This window comes from Staurois parvus, unplaced genomic scaffold, assembly GCF_062004578.1.
Source record: "Staurois parvus isolate SC_StPar_1 unplaced genomic scaffold, SC_StPar_1.0 ptg001302l, whole genome shotgun sequence".
NCBI classification, from domain to species: Eukaryota; Metazoa; Chordata; class Amphibia; order Anura; family Ranidae; genus Staurois; species Staurois parvus.
Window position 1 is genome coordinate 11510801 of NW_028319098.1, and position 17531 is coordinate 11528331.

The 17531-nt window shown below is 41.3% G+C and overlaps 1 protein-coding gene across 2 annotated transcripts in view; it reads left to right on the top strand.

The window, feature by feature from the left end:
* The first annotated feature begins 13110 nt into the window (after positions 1–13110).
* Positions 13111–17531, top strand: part of TRPA1 (transient receptor potential cation channel subfamily A member 1) — a 123688-nt gene continuing 119267 nt past the window's right edge. For both annotated transcript variants that reach the window (XM_089661044.1, XM_089661045.1), the window contains exon 1: positions 13111–13470. In XM_089661044.1, the coding sequence (XP_089517170.1) occupies positions 13345–13470 (126 nt within the window). In that variant the 5' untranslated portion in view covers positions 13111–13344. The remainder of the gene's footprint in view (positions 13471–17531) is intronic.

Sequence of the window (17531 nt, forward strand, 5' to 3'; positions counted from 1 at the left end):
AAGTGTTTATTGGTTTTCTCATATAAACACAATACATGACATTAGAGGAGATCCATAGACATATTGGAGTTGATATACTAAAGCTTGAGAGTGAAAATTCTGCTGCAGCTGTGCATGGTAGCCAATCAGCTTCTAACTTCAGCTTGTTCAAACAGGGGCGGACTGACCATTTGGAAACTCGGGCACTGCCCGAGGGCCCGGGGTCAGTAGGGGGCCCCATGAGATGCCCCTGGTATCTTTTTCATAGGCTTTTTTGAGTTTGGGCAAGGACACAGGGGCCCCATGATCCCCTATTGCCCAGGGGGCCCCATGAGTTGTCAGTCTGCCCGTGTTCAAATAAGCTTTGGCAAAAAAACCTGGAAGCTGATTGGTTTCTAGGCAGAACTGTTCCAGATTTTACACTCTCCAGTTTTAGTAAATCAACCCTATAGTAGCATGCATTACAGAATGGTAACATCAAACGAAATTGACAACAGAGAATGAACAGAGAGGCGAGTGCAGTATGTGTGGTAACTGAGGTAAAATTACCAATCATTCCCAACCCTTCACCAGCAACCCACTAGAGACTATGAAGGTGTGGATGGAACCGTGTGTAGAAGGGCCATAGACCCCCCCCCCCACACACACACACACTGGGCAGAATATCTGCCAAGACAAAAAAAAGACCACCAAACAGGTCCTCCTATATAGGCACAACCAAAGGGAAGGTTTTTGCCAGTACAAGCTTTTGTTTTTTAAAACGAACTGTTTTAGAGAGGGGGAATAGATAGTTGCCAATTCAACCTACTAGATGAAAATAAACAAAAATAAACAGTGTATGGCCAGCTTTAGTTTATTTTTTTGTATACATGGAGACCTAGTTCTTGAGATAAAAAGGTCACCATGGCAGTGGTGGCATGGAAAGCTTTGGACCCCTTTCATATGAAGGGTCTGATTAGGTCTGCCTGTCAGTTTTTTAGGCAGACCTGATTGGACTGTCCATTCACCTCTATGGACTGGTGTGTGTAAACTGACTTGTGGTCATTTATACATGCCTACCTCTAATCCAATTTGGTCCACTAAAAATAAGAAAGGGTATTTGTCCACCTCCATGTAGGTGGATTGGAGGGCAGTCAGGTGTTAATGGACAGTGGAGTTCATTTACATCTGGCTTGAAAACAAAAAATGAAAAGAAAATTAGTTTAAGGCTCAACCAGAATTACGTGGGTTTTTTGTATAAAGAAACTTTCCTGAAAAATTTATAAACATTTGTGGCCAGTGCATAATAAACAATCCTCTTTATGGTGCAAACAACACACATAACACTTAAGAACATCTCCATAATCCCACAGATGTACTAATACTGGAACTGATTACTGCTCATATATAAATATAAACTATCAGAACACTGCTTGGTCATTGTAAACATTTGTAAACAATAGTAGAGATATCCACGATGTAAGGAGACTGAAATATCCCCTATAACTGAGGGGTTTGTATTAATGATTTATCCAAAATCGATATCCAAGGTTGTAATCCCAGAGTGCTGTCAACATCCAAGGATAGCAATGTTAGCGCTACAGTTCCATAAATGGGTCACAAACAGCAAGGGCCCATAATTCCAATAGGAGAGGCAATTGTCTCTGTTATTATTATACAGGATTTAAATTGTCTTTTTTATTATTATTATACAGGATTTATATAGTGCCAACAGTTTGCTCAGCGCTTTACAATATGCAGTATAAAGGGAGACAATACAGCAACGATACAGTTCAATACAAGAGGGTTAGGAGGACCCTGCTCCTCGGACCTTACAATCTAGGAGACATTGGACCATATCCTAGCTATTCTCTTAGAGATTACGCCAAACCAATTTCAGTTTACAATCTAAGAGGGAGGAGCTGGTGGTACAAAAGGTAATAACTGTGGGGGATGAACTGATAGGAGAAATAGAAGATTCGGTTATCAGCTGAAGGCAGGATAGGTTTTCAGAGATCGCCTAATAGTGGGCAGAGTAGGCAATAGTCATATAGTTTGGAGTAGAGAGTTCCAGAGGATGGGGGAGGCTCTGGAGAAGTCCAGGAAACAAGCATTGGAGGAGGAGACAAGGGAGCTAGGGAGCAGAAGGTTGAAGGAGGAGTGGAGAGGACGGTTTGGGTGATATTTGGAGACAAGATTGGTGATGTAATTTAGGGCAGAGTTATAAATGGCTTTATATGTTATTATTAATGCTTTGAATTGTATTTGTTTGGCAATGGGAAGCCAGTGGAGGGATTGGCAGAAAGAGATGGCAGATATGGAATGGTTGGTAAGGTGGATGAGTCTGGCAGCAGCATTCATGATAGACTGAAGAGGGGATAGCTTGCGATGAGGTAGGCCAATGAGGAGGGAGTTACAATAGTCAAGCTGAGAGATAACAAGGGAGTGAATAAGTTGCTTAGTGGTTTCACAGGTTAAAAATGGGCATATCTTGGAGATGTTGATGGGAGTCCAGGATTACACCTAGTACCCTGGCATGAGGGGAGGGACTGATGGTTGTATTATTGATCTTGATGGAGAAGTCAGGGGAGGGGGCACAGGCTGGAGGGAATAGTATGAGCTCCATTTTAGAAAGATTTAGTTTGAGGAAGTAGAGTGACATCCATGCTGATATGGCACTTAGTAGGTAAACAATTCTATACCTGCTTTGCACATTTCCCAAGGCTTTGAATATGATGTCACATTTTATATATGAGTCGCCAACTTATGGTATGATGACCTTTTGAGGCAGTGATTCCATATACCTGTGGAGAGCCTCTCCTCCTGGATGGACACATCTAGCTAATAAGTGGGGGATGTGCTAACTTCCTACAAGTGTGTGAGGGAGGTCCTAAACAGGAAATTTATACTGTCCTCCTCTGGACAGCGTACCCTATGGTGGACGCTAGATGAAGGTGTCAAATATATATGCATATGCAGCAACCATCCTCCCTTTTTGGACTACACTTGAGACCCCCCACTCTCTACAAACTTGGAGGTCCATACATTGTTGTCTTTGAATATTTTGAATCTGGTATGGTAGAGGGGAGACTCTGTTGGAGGATACCCATTATAGGGACAATTACCTCTCCTATTGGAATCACAGGCCCTTGTTATTTGTGGTGACTCATTGATGGAACTGTAGCACTACCATTGCAATCCTTGGATGTCGACAGCACTCTGGGATTACAACCTTGGATATTGATTTTGGAAGATAAATCATTAATACAAACCCCTCAGTTATAGGTGATATTTCAGTTTCCATCTATCGTGGATATCTCTACTATTGTTTACAAATGTTTACAATGTCCAAGCAGTGTTCTGATAGTTTAAATTTATATATGAGCAGTAATCAGTTCCAGTATTAGTACATCTGGGGGATTATGGAAATGTTTTTAAGTGTTATGTGTGTTGTTTGCACAATAAAGAGAATTGTTTATTATGCACTGGCCACAAATATTTATATATTTTTCAGGGAAATTTTATTTACACAAAAACCCCACGTAATTCTGGTTGAGCCTTAAACTAATTTTCTTCACATTTTTTGTTCTTAAGTATTCATTAGTGGCTCCCTGATTAATTTGCAGGACGTAGGGCCTAGAGGCTGTTAGCTCTTGTTTCTATATTATATCTGGCTTGCCATATGGCTTTGTCCGTGGCTACTCTGCAGAAGCTGAGACTAGGACCTGTCATCCATCCCCTCTGCTCTGATCAGCAGGGGACCAGCGGAGAGATCCCCTGCTGATCAAAATGGAGGCTGCTCCTTGTAAAAGGGGCCTTAGAGTTTGGAATCCATGTCAGAAGTTTTCTGTACTTGCACATTGCAAATAAATATGCACAATATGATCACTTAAAGTGACTTATGTACTGTGTTGTGACATCAAAGTATAAGTTCAATGCTGAATGGAAATCCATCCCCTTGCCCTAGGCTCTACTCATCTTGGGTGCTTATACAACATGGCCTTAGCTTTCTCCAGGCAGCACACTACTCCCTGTAGCTGTACTCCTGACATTCAGGAAGGAAAACAGCTCCAAAATGATATAAAAATCCAAATAATGCTACTAGCTTCCATTAATTACATTTATTGCTTTACATCAATTATTTAAATAATGATATCCTTATGGCTACTGCTTCCATTGCCAACTGTTATAATAAGGAGCCTGCCCTTCTTTTTGTAATTGTAAAAAGGATTTGCTACATTAAGATATAACCTACTTATATTCTAAGGATTATAGTTAACGAGTAGGAAGCTGCAGTGTGCTAATAATGAGGATTATTAGAAGGCAACATCAAGCATGAAGCTGAATTGCATCATTTTTTCAAAAACACAAAGTAACTGTTCTACCTACCAAAAATGCCAAGTAATTCTTGTATGTTTTTTGATAATATAACCTCTGCTGTACCATGTGTTAGAAAAAGCGGTGCGGCACTTTTTCAGAAGCAACAATTTTGCATATGTAGCAGGGGCAGACTGACAACTCATGGGGCCCTCGGGCAATAGGAGATCATAAGGGCCCTGTGTCCTTGCCCAAACTCAAAACAGCCTATGAAAAAGGTACCAGGGGCATCTCAAGGGGCCCCCTACTGACCCCAGGCCCACGGGCAGTGCCTGAATTTCCAAATGGTCAGTCTGCCCCTGATATGTAGTTTTAAGCAACTTGAAGTTATAAAGTAATAGCATTTTCACAAATAAAAGATGTAAAGTAGATATTGTTACTGCAACAGATTTGTATCACTAAAAAGAAGCACTCAATTCAAGTGACCATAGTGAGGATGAGATGATGCCATTAGTCTGATGCAAGCAGGTATTTTTGTTAAATTTGAACTCAAGGCAAACAGGTAAAGTGGAACTAAACTGTATCAGAGCAGCACAAACTTAAAACACCCCCTAGCATTTCTAGCTGTAGCCATCTTGAGTAAGGGCATATTATTCAAGTAGCGTTTACTTCCTAGGATCCATCTGCCCTTAGCACAGGTATGCATGCAGGAGGGTGTGCTTAGCTGAGAAAGCCCTCCTTCCCACCCCCAGATAAAAGAAAAAAATGTTCATGAAGACTGGGATGTAAGACATCATTTTGGCCTAAGCCAGAAACCTGTAAACAACTGAAGAAATGTACAAAAAATAATAATATAATTTAATAATATAATATACCTTTCTATCTATTTACTAATGCTAGCAAAATAAGGATTAAAATAGTTATTGTTGATTGAGAGAGTTTGTTCCTCTTTAAATACACAGATGCACCATGTATGTTTTGCCTTTTTGTCCATCCAGTTTGAAAGTTTACACAACCCTGTCAGACAGCACAGTCAGCCTGGAAATCAAACTTTTCTCTACTGCATTTAAAGTGTTACTACACCCAGGACTCTGCATTCACTATATCTGGTCTCCCACAGTACAGAGAACATAGAAACACAATTATTTTAGTAACTATAAACTGCTAAATACCTTTTCTTATTAACAAATAGAGCAGTGATCCTGGGACCCTTTACTCCAATTGCAGGGCTCTTTATTACTGTCCCGCAGTGGGACTCTTTCACATGTTCTGCAACCGGGCCCCCCTTCCTGCTGTCTTGGGGCCCCCTGCAGTGGCAGAATGCCAGGGCTCGGTTACAAGTGTTATTGTTGTTGTTATTTTATTTAATAAATTATTTTTACCATTTTTTTTATTATTATTTTTTTATAATTTTATTTTAATTTTTTTTTTTACAATTTTAATTTTTACAATTTGTTGAAGAGTCCCATTGGGGGAGCTTTGGCGAGATATCAGGGGTCTAAACAGAGGATCTGAGACAGAGAAAGGAGATTAAGGACACAGCCCTCAATCTCTATCTCTGCATCCTCAGCTGCACAGAATGAATGGAAAGGAATAGCTCTGTAAAGAGCTTCCTGTTCATTCAGAAACTGGAGCATAGGGAACACAGTTTACTATGGTTCAGCTATGAATGAACATAGTAAATGATCGGTACTGATCTCTGACTCTGGCTATTTAGAAAAGGAAGGTGCTGGTTAATTCCATATTTAAGAGCCCCTTCCCCGTTTTTCATCTGAAAGCTTTGCCCAAAGCAGCAGACAAGAGAATAGAGGAGGGCAGCCAGCAGTGCTGTGGAGAAGGGAGCACAGGGGCCTTCCCACATGATAAAAAAATATATTTTAAATATATTTTTAAAATATTCTTCCCAAATGTATTGACATATATTTGAAATACTACAATTGGCCCTATTGAATAGGGCCAAAATTGTAGTATTTCAAACATATGTCAATATATTTGGGTAGCATATTTTTAAAATATATTTAAAATATATTTCCTACCATATGGGAAGGCCCCTGTGCTCCCTTCCCCACAGTATTGCTGGCTCCCCTCATCTATTCTCCTGTCTGCTGCTGTGGGCGAAACTTTCAGGATGGAAAGCGGGGAAGGGGCTTGTAAATATGTAATTTACCAGCACCTTCCTTTTCTAAATGGACAGAGTCAGCGTTCGGTACTATCACTTACTATGCTCATTCATTCATATATTTAAAATATATTTTTCTTCCATGTGAGTTGGGGCAGCAAGACCTGGTTAGGAGGGGTTGGGGGAGGTGCATATAGAGGAACCGATCCCCTACTTTTTCCTCCTGCAGCCGCTGAATGCCGAGGGAGGGAGAGGAGGAGAAGCAGGCTTTCAGTGGCTGCAGGAGGACACACACACAATGCAGTGGCACAGGTCTCCAGGAGTCCAACACATCTTCTATCCAGTGCTCCAATCAGAAGTGCTCACACTTCCTTTGCAGTGCTGATAAATGAAGCTTTGGTCAGGGAGTGTGTTGGACTGCTGGAAGCTCAGAATGCTGCACTCTGTGGTGAGTCTCTACCAATGATCTAGCAAGATATTAGCACAGGGGAAAAAAGAACATATTTATTACTGGATATGCAGCCTGACTGCCTTACAGTAATAAATACCTACATTTTAATTGGACGTTAATGGTATTATAATGGGTTTTCCCATAAATAAATGCCAGCATGATTTATTTATATCTGCCTGGAGCATAAACCTTACTAAACACAAAAAACATTTCCTTTGTTGATTGTTCTAAATTTAGTGGATGATAGAACAGGTTGTTAATGTTGTGTGTTTTCTCTAATAAAAAAAAACAAATGATGAGTAATCGTAAGTAATCCTTCCATGTAAACTGAATTTATGTGTGGGCAGGTACCCTGGTCATGAGTAACTTGGTTTTTTTCCTAGTTGGCTGTTGGTGTATATAGAAATCTTATTGCAATAAAAGTTTCTTATTATCAGTACTCTGAAACTGGGAATGTTTACCGTACACAAGAGAAGCAAATAGATGTAAATACAGGAGACATGTGTATTCTCCCTTGCTGTGTTTTCTGCGTATTTACCCAGATCTGTGCAGTAGTCCAGTGTGCAACTTTGCCTCCAAAAATGTAATATATTGCAGCTAAAAAATCATTAGATGTGGTGGCTACATCAGTTTCCTTTTCTTTTTTTCCCTCTGTTTTCACCTGGTGATCTGGCTAGTGACACACCCCCTGTGTTAGTAAGACACCACCCTGGAGGAATGAGCACAGGGGGCACAGCAGACAGCAGAATTGTCAGTCCGGGGGGAGAGTAGTGTTAAATGTAATAGCAGATTTAAGTACACTAACAAAATGAACCCAAACTCCAGCTCACACTGTATAATCAGTTAGAGCAGTTTTTTTTACCTTTTGAGATAAAGGTTTTACATCAATAAATAAAAGCTGATCATTTTAATCACCCCTTCCAGTGTTAAGTGATTTGTCTCATCCATGTAAACTGATACATTGTGCTGGAGAGCTTGAGCTTCTGAAAAACAACAGACTTGATGACTGGATCACCAGATGAATATAGAGGAAAGAAAGCTTAAAAAGGAAACTTTTTAACTGCAACCATCACGTCTAAGACTTGGTAAGCTGCAATATAATAAATGTTTGATCTTGGGTTTAATACCACTTTAAATTGCATGTACAGTCATGGCCGAAATTGTTGGCACCCTTGATATTTCTCCAGGAAATCATGTATTTCTCACGAAACGTATTGCATTAACACATGTTTTGCTATACACATGTTTATTCCCTTTGTGTGTATTGGGACAAAACAAAAAAAGGGAGGAAAGAAAGCAAATTCGACATAATGTCACACAAACCTCCAAAAATGGGCTGGACAAAAGTATTGGCACCCTTTCACAACTGCGGATAAATAAGAATGTTACAAGCATGTGATGCTCCTGTAAACTCACCTGGGGCAAGTAACAGGTGTGGGCAATATAGAAATCACACCTGAAAGCAGATAAAAAGGAGAGACGTTCACTTAACCTTTGCATTGTGTGTCTGTCTGTGCCACACTAAGCATGGACAACAGAAAGAGGAGACGAGAACTGTCTGAGGACCTGAGAACCAAAATTGTGGCAAAATATCAACAATCTCAAGGTTACAAGTCCATCTCCAGAGAACTAGATTTGCCTTTGTCCACAGTGCGCAACATTATCAAGAAGTTTGCAACCCATGGCACTGTAGCTAATCTCCCTGGTCGTGGACGGATGAGGAAAATTGATGAAAGATTGCAACGCAGAATAGTCCGGATGGTGGATAAGCAGCCCCAAACATGTTCCAAAGACATTCAAGCTGTCCTGCAGGCTCAGGGAGCATCAGTGTCAGCGCGAACTATCCGTCGACATTTAAATGAAATGAAACGCTATGGCAGGAGACCCAGGAGGACCCCACTGCTGACACAGAGACATAAAAAAGCAAGACTACAGTTTGCCAAAATGTACTTGAGTAAGCCAAAAGCCTTCTGGGAAAACGTCTTGTGGACAGATGAGACCAAGATAGAGCTTTTCGGTAAAGCACATCATTCTACTGTTTACCGAAAACGGAATGAGGCCTACAAAGAACAAAACACAGTACCTACGGTAAAATATGGTGGAGGTTCAATGATGTTTTGGGGTTGTTTTGCTGCCTCTGGCACTGGGTGCCTTGACTGTGTGCAAGGCATCATGAAATCTGAGGATTACCAAAGGATTTTGGGTCGCACTGTAGGGCCCAGTGTCAGAAAGCTGGGTTTGCGTCCAAGATCCTGGGTCTTCCAGCAGGACAATGACCCCAAACATACGTCAAAAAGCACTCAGAAATGGATGGCAAAGAAGCGCTGGAGAGTTCTGAAGTGGCCAGCAATGAGCCCAGATCTAAATCCCATTGAACACCTGTGGAGAGATCTTAAAATTGCTGTTGGGAAAAGGTGTCCTTCCAATAAGAGAGACCTGGAGCTGTTTGCAAAGGAAGAGTGGTCCAAAATTCCGGGTGAGAGGTGTCAGAAGCTTATTGATGGTTATAGGAAGCGACTGATTTCAGTTATGTTTTCCAAAGGGTGTGCAACCAAATATTAAGTTAAGGGTGCCAATACTTTTGTCCAGCCCATTTTTGGGGTTTTGTGTGACATTATGTCATATTTGCTTTTCTGCCTCTGTTTTATATTTGTTCCAATACATACAAAGGGAATAAACATGTGTATAGCAAAACATGTGTTAATGCAATACCTTTTTTGTGTGAAATACTTGATTTTCAGGAAAAATATCAAGGGTGCCAACAATTTCGGCCATGACTGTAACTGTTCACACTGCAGGTGTGCAGCTCTTGGAAAAGTCCTGCATGCTGCATCTTTGGTGCTGTTTTTCAAAAGAGAGCCAAAAAAGGCACCTTCCATTGTAAGTCCATGGGAATGCATCTCTAGCACCCTCCTACATAGGTGCTAGGATTAGGTAGATTTTATGCTGGCTCACTGTGTTCGGTGGAGCTGAGTGTATTTTTGCCAGGTAAATTTAGCTTGCATCACTGTATTCAGTGTGGCTGCAATTGATTAGTTTGGTAGTTCAATGTTCTCAGCTGCTGCCAGTCTGATTGCTCCCTCTGGTTCCCAGACATCAGTAGAACTTTCTGGACTATAGATCTGGAATTATGCATACGGCAGCATGAATCGTTATACAGCTCTGGCTAATCCCAGGATGCTGGGAGACTGTATATATTCTTTGTGCACACTGAGCTCAGGGGCTTTTCCTGTAGGAGAGGAACACAGCCTAAGAGGGACTGCTTGCTCTTCTAGGCTATCCAGCTATGTGCTTGCTGTTTGAGAGGTCTCAGCTGGGTGACCTGAGGGCCTAGATGCTGGAGCTACTGAGAGGTGACTGAGGGGCTTCTGAAGATCTAGTCTGGTATCACTGGAGGATAGTGTTGCTTGGAAGTTGGAAGGAGGCAACCAGATGTCCCTGGACATTCTGTGAGTACAGACTGCTGAGAGATCTTAGAGACTTATGGGCTACTGCCACCCCACCACTCTTGTGCTAGAGAGTCAGCGGTGTGTTTGCTAAAGGGGGTATCAGTTGGTGTTCTGAAGAGTTCAGTCTGCTTAGTTGAAGGGACTCTGCTCTTGTTTGCTCTAAAGAATGAAGCCTGTTTGCTTTTAACTGTTTCTACTATAAACCAAGTCCACAGTTTCCTATGCAAGGACCTCTGCTTCAGCCTTACAGGAAGGAGATCACTGTCCACAGTTTGTACATAGTTTCTGGTTTTGGAGCAACCCACTCAATTCCCTCATCACTATCCAAGTTCTCCAAAGATAATAACAACACCTCTAGACTGGCTGTAGAGGAAACCAGTGATTGTGTTCATTTGCCTGGCTGTGGGGCAATCCATTAGGGAAGAACCCTGGCAAGTTTCCAGAAGCTCCTACGGGAGTAAGCGCTACACATCAAAAGTGCATCAGTTACTCTCTCTCTGGTCATTCAGATGATTCCCCATCCAGTTGAAGTTACAGCAGCTGTTAAGCCGAGTTAAAAAAGTAGGAGAAACAAATGACTAAAACTATACACTATAACTATAGAGTTTTGGCCTACAGTGAGCAATGAGAATTCTTGTTGAATTTTTCCATAGCATGAATGTTGAAACTGAATTGAATGCTGTTGGCATCAACTCCACTTTCAAGCACTGTTTCTTTCTTCCGGCTTTAGTAATTAGCCCCACAATACTACAGTCTAAGTGATCACTGGGCTAAGCAAGACTGCAAAATGACATCAGTCACCCAGATTGCATCTCACTAACTAGACATAGTTACTTGCTTGGGGCACAAGGACTTTTTTTTAATGTATCCTAAAGTGGTTGTAAACCCTTACATACTGTATACCTAGTGAAGTGACTGGCCTCAGGTGATATACATGAATGAAGCAAATCCTCCTACATAAATTATGCCTATTAATCTGCAGTGTTCTCTTGTCTATAGCTATTCAAAGCGCTGAATTTATAAAGTTTGTCTGAGAGTTAAGAAAAAAGGGGGTGGAAAGCTGAAATTATGCTCTGCAAAGCTCAGTGAGGAGAGCTGAATGGAGGGAAGAGACCCCCCTCCACACAGCTCACAGGAACAGAGCTGAGGTCAATTTGCTGGACGTCCCTCCCCTGGCACCATTTTTCTCTTGGTGTCAGGAAAACTTGTTAGAAGCGACTCATGCAGATAGCAGAGTAAAGAAGAAGCAGAGAGGATTGACATTTATTGCTCTGAATTAAGATCGCAATTGAAAGTACACACTATAGAGGGATATGCTTTGTTCATATTTCATTTCTGAGGTTTACAACCACTTTAATTCATGAACACAAATATTATATATTGCAGCTTACTATTACTTACATGCTGTAGCTGAATTAGTTTTTATTGATTTATTTTATGTTTTTATTGATCTAGCCAGCTACTTCTTGTTTTTCTCACTCTACTGTATCTATGGAAAAGCAGCGTTGTCATCCTGGACTGTTTGCTCCATATTTCTACTACAAAACACATCCCACTCTCATCTTCTCAATATCACTAAGTGGAGGTGCTCTGTAGTCCACAGAGGAAAAATGGGTAGGACTGATAATACTACTTAAAGCGGAGCTCCACCCAAAAGGGGAAGTTCCGCCTAAATGCTATGTCCCCCACTCCCCATTAAGGATTGCCACCTTTGGGGAACGGGTACCCGAATTTGACAGGTACCCGCTCCCACTTCGGCTGCGATCGCCTAGGTGATCGGAAGCGGACGTTGTCCTCCCCCCTCTCTCACCATAGTCTTCTGGGACACGTGACAGGTCCCAGAAGACTACGGGGCCATTCACAAAGCGCAGCGCTTCTCACACATGCGCAGTGGAGACCTGGCTGTGAAGCCGCAAGCTGTCACAGCCGGGTGCCCACACTAAAGATGCCGGCGCCAGGGAGAAAAGACGGCCAGTGAAACCAGCGGTGATGAGGACACCGCTGGACCGAAGGAAAGGTAAGTGGCTGTTTTCTAAAAGTCAGCAGCTACAGTTTTTGTAGCTGCTGACTTTTATTTATTTTTTGTTTTCAGCTGGAACTCCACTTTAATGTGATATTAAACCTAACAACAAACAACATTTTTCAAATTGCCGCTCAACAATTCTTAGATGTGGCAGCTGAATTTATTTTCTTTCATAGGCCTTTTCCCTTTATTTTCACCTGTTGATCCCACCAGTAGGTCTGTTATTTTTCAACTTCCTTTAACAGACCAAGCTGTCCAGACACAGTAGCAGTTAGAGGGTTGAGACAATCCATCTACCACTGAGAGGAATACTTACAATGGTCATCTTGTGTTCATTTATGAAAAACCTTTACGTTCACTGTGCATACAATACTAACCTGATAATGAAATAAATCAGCTTCACTTGTAAATGTGTTCAAAACAGTGACAAGAAAAATTCTGCTCTAATTATCCCACAAAATAAATGTGATAAAAAATGGCCATGCAAATCATCCATAGTTTAGTAGTGAGAGTTATTCAGCAATGGCAGCACAAATCAAAACAAAAAATGAAAAGATCATTTCCACTCTGCTTCACAACTCTACGCTTTTGCTTCTCTTATGTCAGAGTGGAGACTTTGTAAGAAGTGAATTGTACGCCTCATTGCAGCACACAGCTTGTCTGTACTTGCAGCTCTGTTGACTGGCTCCTCTATTATCCTTCGTTTTCCCCTTCTTGCTATTGAGGAGGAGAAAGTGCAGTGGGTGTTTCTCCAGTGCTACCTCCCATATGATTTACATTATCATACGTTACATACAATAGCTGTTATTTCAAACAGAAAGCACATGGCAGCATTCTGTGGTTTCCTGCTGGCTGCCTCCTCGGGTCTCGAAAGTTGGAGGTCAAGTCCTGGAACACGAAGGAATGTATAAATAAATTGGTATTAGTCCCACGGAGAGTGTTGGACGCGTGTCACACTTCTGAGTCTCTCTTTCACCTTACAGGAAGAAGAAAAGAGCTTTGTCCAGTCTTGACTGAACTGAACAACATGAAGAAGTCAATCAGACGAATGTTCACTACTGCTGGGAAGAAAGAAAACACCCCATATGAGGGGGTCATCCTATGCTCTGACAGCTGCACCTCAATGCAAGAAGATCCTCAGATCATATTCAAGGTATGTAGTAGGACATGTGTATGTGTTTATACTGCTCTGGGGTGGAACAAGGAGTTACAGTTGTAGTGGATTAACAAAATAATCTGGCAATATTTGCACACGTGTCTAAAAGGTTTTGGCATAACGGTGCAGCTGCAAAATGCTTGAGTATGAAAGCTGAAATATAAAATTCAGCTTAAGGGTCTATGCATATTGGACTTAAAGCGGAGCTCCACCCAAAAAGGGAAGTTCTGCTTTAAGCCTTTGTCCCCCGCTCCCTATTAAGGATTGGCATCCTTGGGGAGTGGGTACCCGAATTTGACAGGTACCCACTCCCACTTCCGCTGTAGGCAATCGGAAGCGGAAGTTGTCCTTCCCCCCTCCCTCCCTGTAGTCTTCTGGGACTTATGACAGTGTTGTCAGTGGTGCTCCATCATTGGGGCCAGTTTTGGATGCAATAGAGTCTCAAGGGCCAGAAAGAGGCAAGCAAAGGGCCTCATCTGGCCACAGAGCATAGTTTAGAGACCACTGTTCTACAGTATTGAGAGAAAGTGTAGGTAATAGAATGCCTTAAAGTATAACTACAAGCAAAACTTTTTCCTTAGCTTTGGATAGCGCAGAGAGGGTTTAGAAGGGTTGTGGGGATTTTTTTGCTATCTGTACCCCCATTAGGGAAATTCACCCCCTCTATTTGTCATGTATGTCTTCACCAAGAGTGAAAGTGAAAGAAATATTTGGGTTGTCACCAGAACAGGAATGGAGGGGAAGTCTTCCAGTGGGGACACTAGTTCTGGAGACCCTGGTGACAACCAAGGATTCTCTCACTTTGGAGAGATATCCTTTCACTTCCTGTTTTGCTTGTGGGACAGGAAGTGAAGGGAAATTTCCATAATAGGGGTGCAGAAAGCAAAAAAAAAAAAAAAAAACCTGATAGGAGGTTATAACCCGCTCTTACTCTATCCAAAATGGAAAAAAATGCCTATAAAAATGCTATATTATTTAGTCATTTTTGTAAATGAAAAAAATTGATTGCATTTTTTTGAAAATTGCAATGTGTGTGGTTAACCTCAATAAATCTGCCTGCAGACTATGGACATTCAAATACTTACATTGTTAACAAATGGTAAATGTTCTTTAAAACCAACCCTTGTTGACCTCTGTAGCTGCAGGCAGCGTGGAACAATTCATACTCAAAGCAACACTTAGGAAACAAGTTGTCCATATGGTTACCTCTGCAGCTCAGCTACCCCTGCTCCCCTTTCCCAGAATACTTGCTTTGTGTTTACACTGGAGAATACAAAGCTAGAAAGCTGTTGGGAGGGGCTTGCAGGATGAGCTGAGCTGCTGAAAGAAGGACTTCAGTGCTTCTGCTGCAAGTTTTGAAGATGAAATGTTCCAAAGTACCTGCAGCAGCAATCATTGATGGTCATATAGCTTGCATTTAAAGACTCTTTGTGTAACTAAAATGGCTGGTTCCAGTATAATTAACGTTTTGTATATTTGTCCAGCAAATTAGCATTACTATAGCTTTATATACCATAATTTACATCAACCTCAAAGACCAACTGACCCCTCAAGATGTAATTCAGCCAGGCTGCATATGCAGTACAAATCAGTTTTTTTACAATTATTTCACAACTACATGGTGCAGCACATGGCTAAAATGGCTAAAATACTCTGTTCTGCAGTACTTTGAAATGTCAGTCTGCTCTGTCATACTAAGCAGTGGCCTGCCGCCTTCCCAGATAGTGCCCAAATCAACAGCTCTTTTGGTCCCTGAGTAATGTTGTTGATTGGCACACTATTTGGGGCAGGAGAAGCAGCCCGCTGATTAGTGTATCAAAGGACTGTGGTCTGACTCTTCAGAGTGCTGAAATACAAGGTATTTTCACTCATGCTGCAGCACATAATGTAAAAATAAAACATTAAAAGGAGGTACAGATACTGTATACTACCTCATTTGCTGCCTGACTGTATTGCACTAATATATCCTGAGTGTTAAGTTGGGTTTTAAACTAGCTATAGTTACATAATTACATAGTTAATATGGCTGAAAAAAGACAAAAGTCCATCCAGTTCAACCATTAAAAAAAAAAAAAAAAAAAAGTTATAATCCTACACCCACAGTTGATCTAGAGGATGGTAAAAAAAACCGAACAAAGCATGATCCAATTTGCTCCTGCAGGGGAAAAATTTCCTTCCTGATCCCCTGAGAGGCAATCGGATATTCCCTGGATCAACTTTACCTATAAATGTTAGTTATATTCTGTGTATCCAAGAAAGAATCCAGGTCTTTTTTAAAGCAATCCACTGAGCTGACCAGAACCAACTCTTGAGGAAGTCTATTCCACATTTTCACAGCTCTCACTGTAAAGAAACTTTTCCGTGTTTGGAGATTACATTTCTTTTCCTCCAGACGTAAAGAGTGCCCCCTTGTCCTCTGTGATGACCTCAGGGTGAATAACTCTACACCGAGTTCACTATATGAACCACTGATGTATTTATACATGTTGATCATATCCCCCCTTAATCTCCTCTTCTCAAGAGAGAATACATTCAGTTCCTCTAATCTTTCCTCATAGCTGAGCTCCTCCATGCCTCTTATCAGTTTGGTTGCCCTTCTCTGTACTTTCTCCAGTTCCCCAGTGTTCTTTTTGTGAATTGGTGCCCAAAATTGAACTGCATATTCCAGATGAGGTCTTACTAATGATTTGTACAGGGGTAAAATGATTTCTCTCTCTCTCTGGAGTCTATACCTCTTTTAATACAAGAGATGATTTTGCTCGCTTTAGAAACCGCAGCTTGGCATTGCATGCCATTGCATGCCATTATTAAGCTTGTGATCTACCTGAACTCCCAGATCCTTCTCCACCATTGATTCCCCCAGTTGTACCCCCCCTTATACACTATACACGGCTATACATGGGATAATTCAATAGAATGATCAAAATGTCTACATTTGTGTTGAAATCGCAATTAAAAAGCAATTAAAGGCATAACAGGATGGTTTTGGTTGCTTGCAAGAGATGGATTAAAATGTTTCCATTTGAACGCAATGGAAAAAAAATTCCATCACTTTCAACGGTTTTTTTCCCATTTTGATTTTAAGTTCAGTCTCTCTCTTCTCTGGTGGCTGGTTGAACCCATGCTGACTGAAAAAGTCCATGTTTGGGCATTAAATAGAAATTCAAACACTAGAAAATTGGGTAGTGACTGAATACAGTTTGCTTGCCTGTTTGTTTTTTCCTCTTAGTTCATTATGGTCAGGCTAAAGACCTGCATCTTCTAGCTGCAGAGAAATGTTCTGTCATTGCTCTGCCTGGTATTTCAGTTAGTGCATGTGGACACACATTCTGACCTCTGGTATCACACTACAGAAGTGCTTATTTGATATCACGTCTGCATTTGGCATCGTCTTGCTTCTTCCAGTTTCCAGAGAGTTTTGAAAGCGTTCCAGTATGAATCACCACAAACACGTTTTGTTCTTGCTGTAACTGTGCAGGCTAACATGCCTAACTTTAGGACATGAGATGTCCATTTGCAATTAAACATTTAAGATCTCTGAGTAAAACTGAGACCTCTGAGGATTTCTCTGATCTTGGAGGTTCCCACTGTGTTTTGCTGCCTACTTCCATGTGGTAACTAGGATATGCTTCTTCTAAAAAGTGTAAAGAGCATTGGAGGTGCTGAAAGTGTACCAAATCAATTTTAGTTTACTGAGGTCTGATCAGTAAAACATTTGATTAGTTGCCACTAGTGAATGCACTTTAAACATCCCAAAAAAGATCTCTATTCTGTCCTGCATTGTTGACCTTATATATGGGTCTAGACAAACAGCAACATGACAGAATTTAGTTTATTGGAAAGGATTAGCAAAATATCCGTGTCCATAGTTTGCTATAGCTAAGTTTTTTACTGTAGCACCCTCCTAGTTTAGCTAGGGGGAGCTAGAACCTAATGTCTAGTTAGGAGCTGATTAGCAGTTCAGGTGAGGTAGCAAGAGGGTTTAAATTCTGGTCAGGACTAGGAGACTCTGCAGGCCAGCACCCCTGGAATTTCCCCCTGCTCTGAGGCTTTTGGAG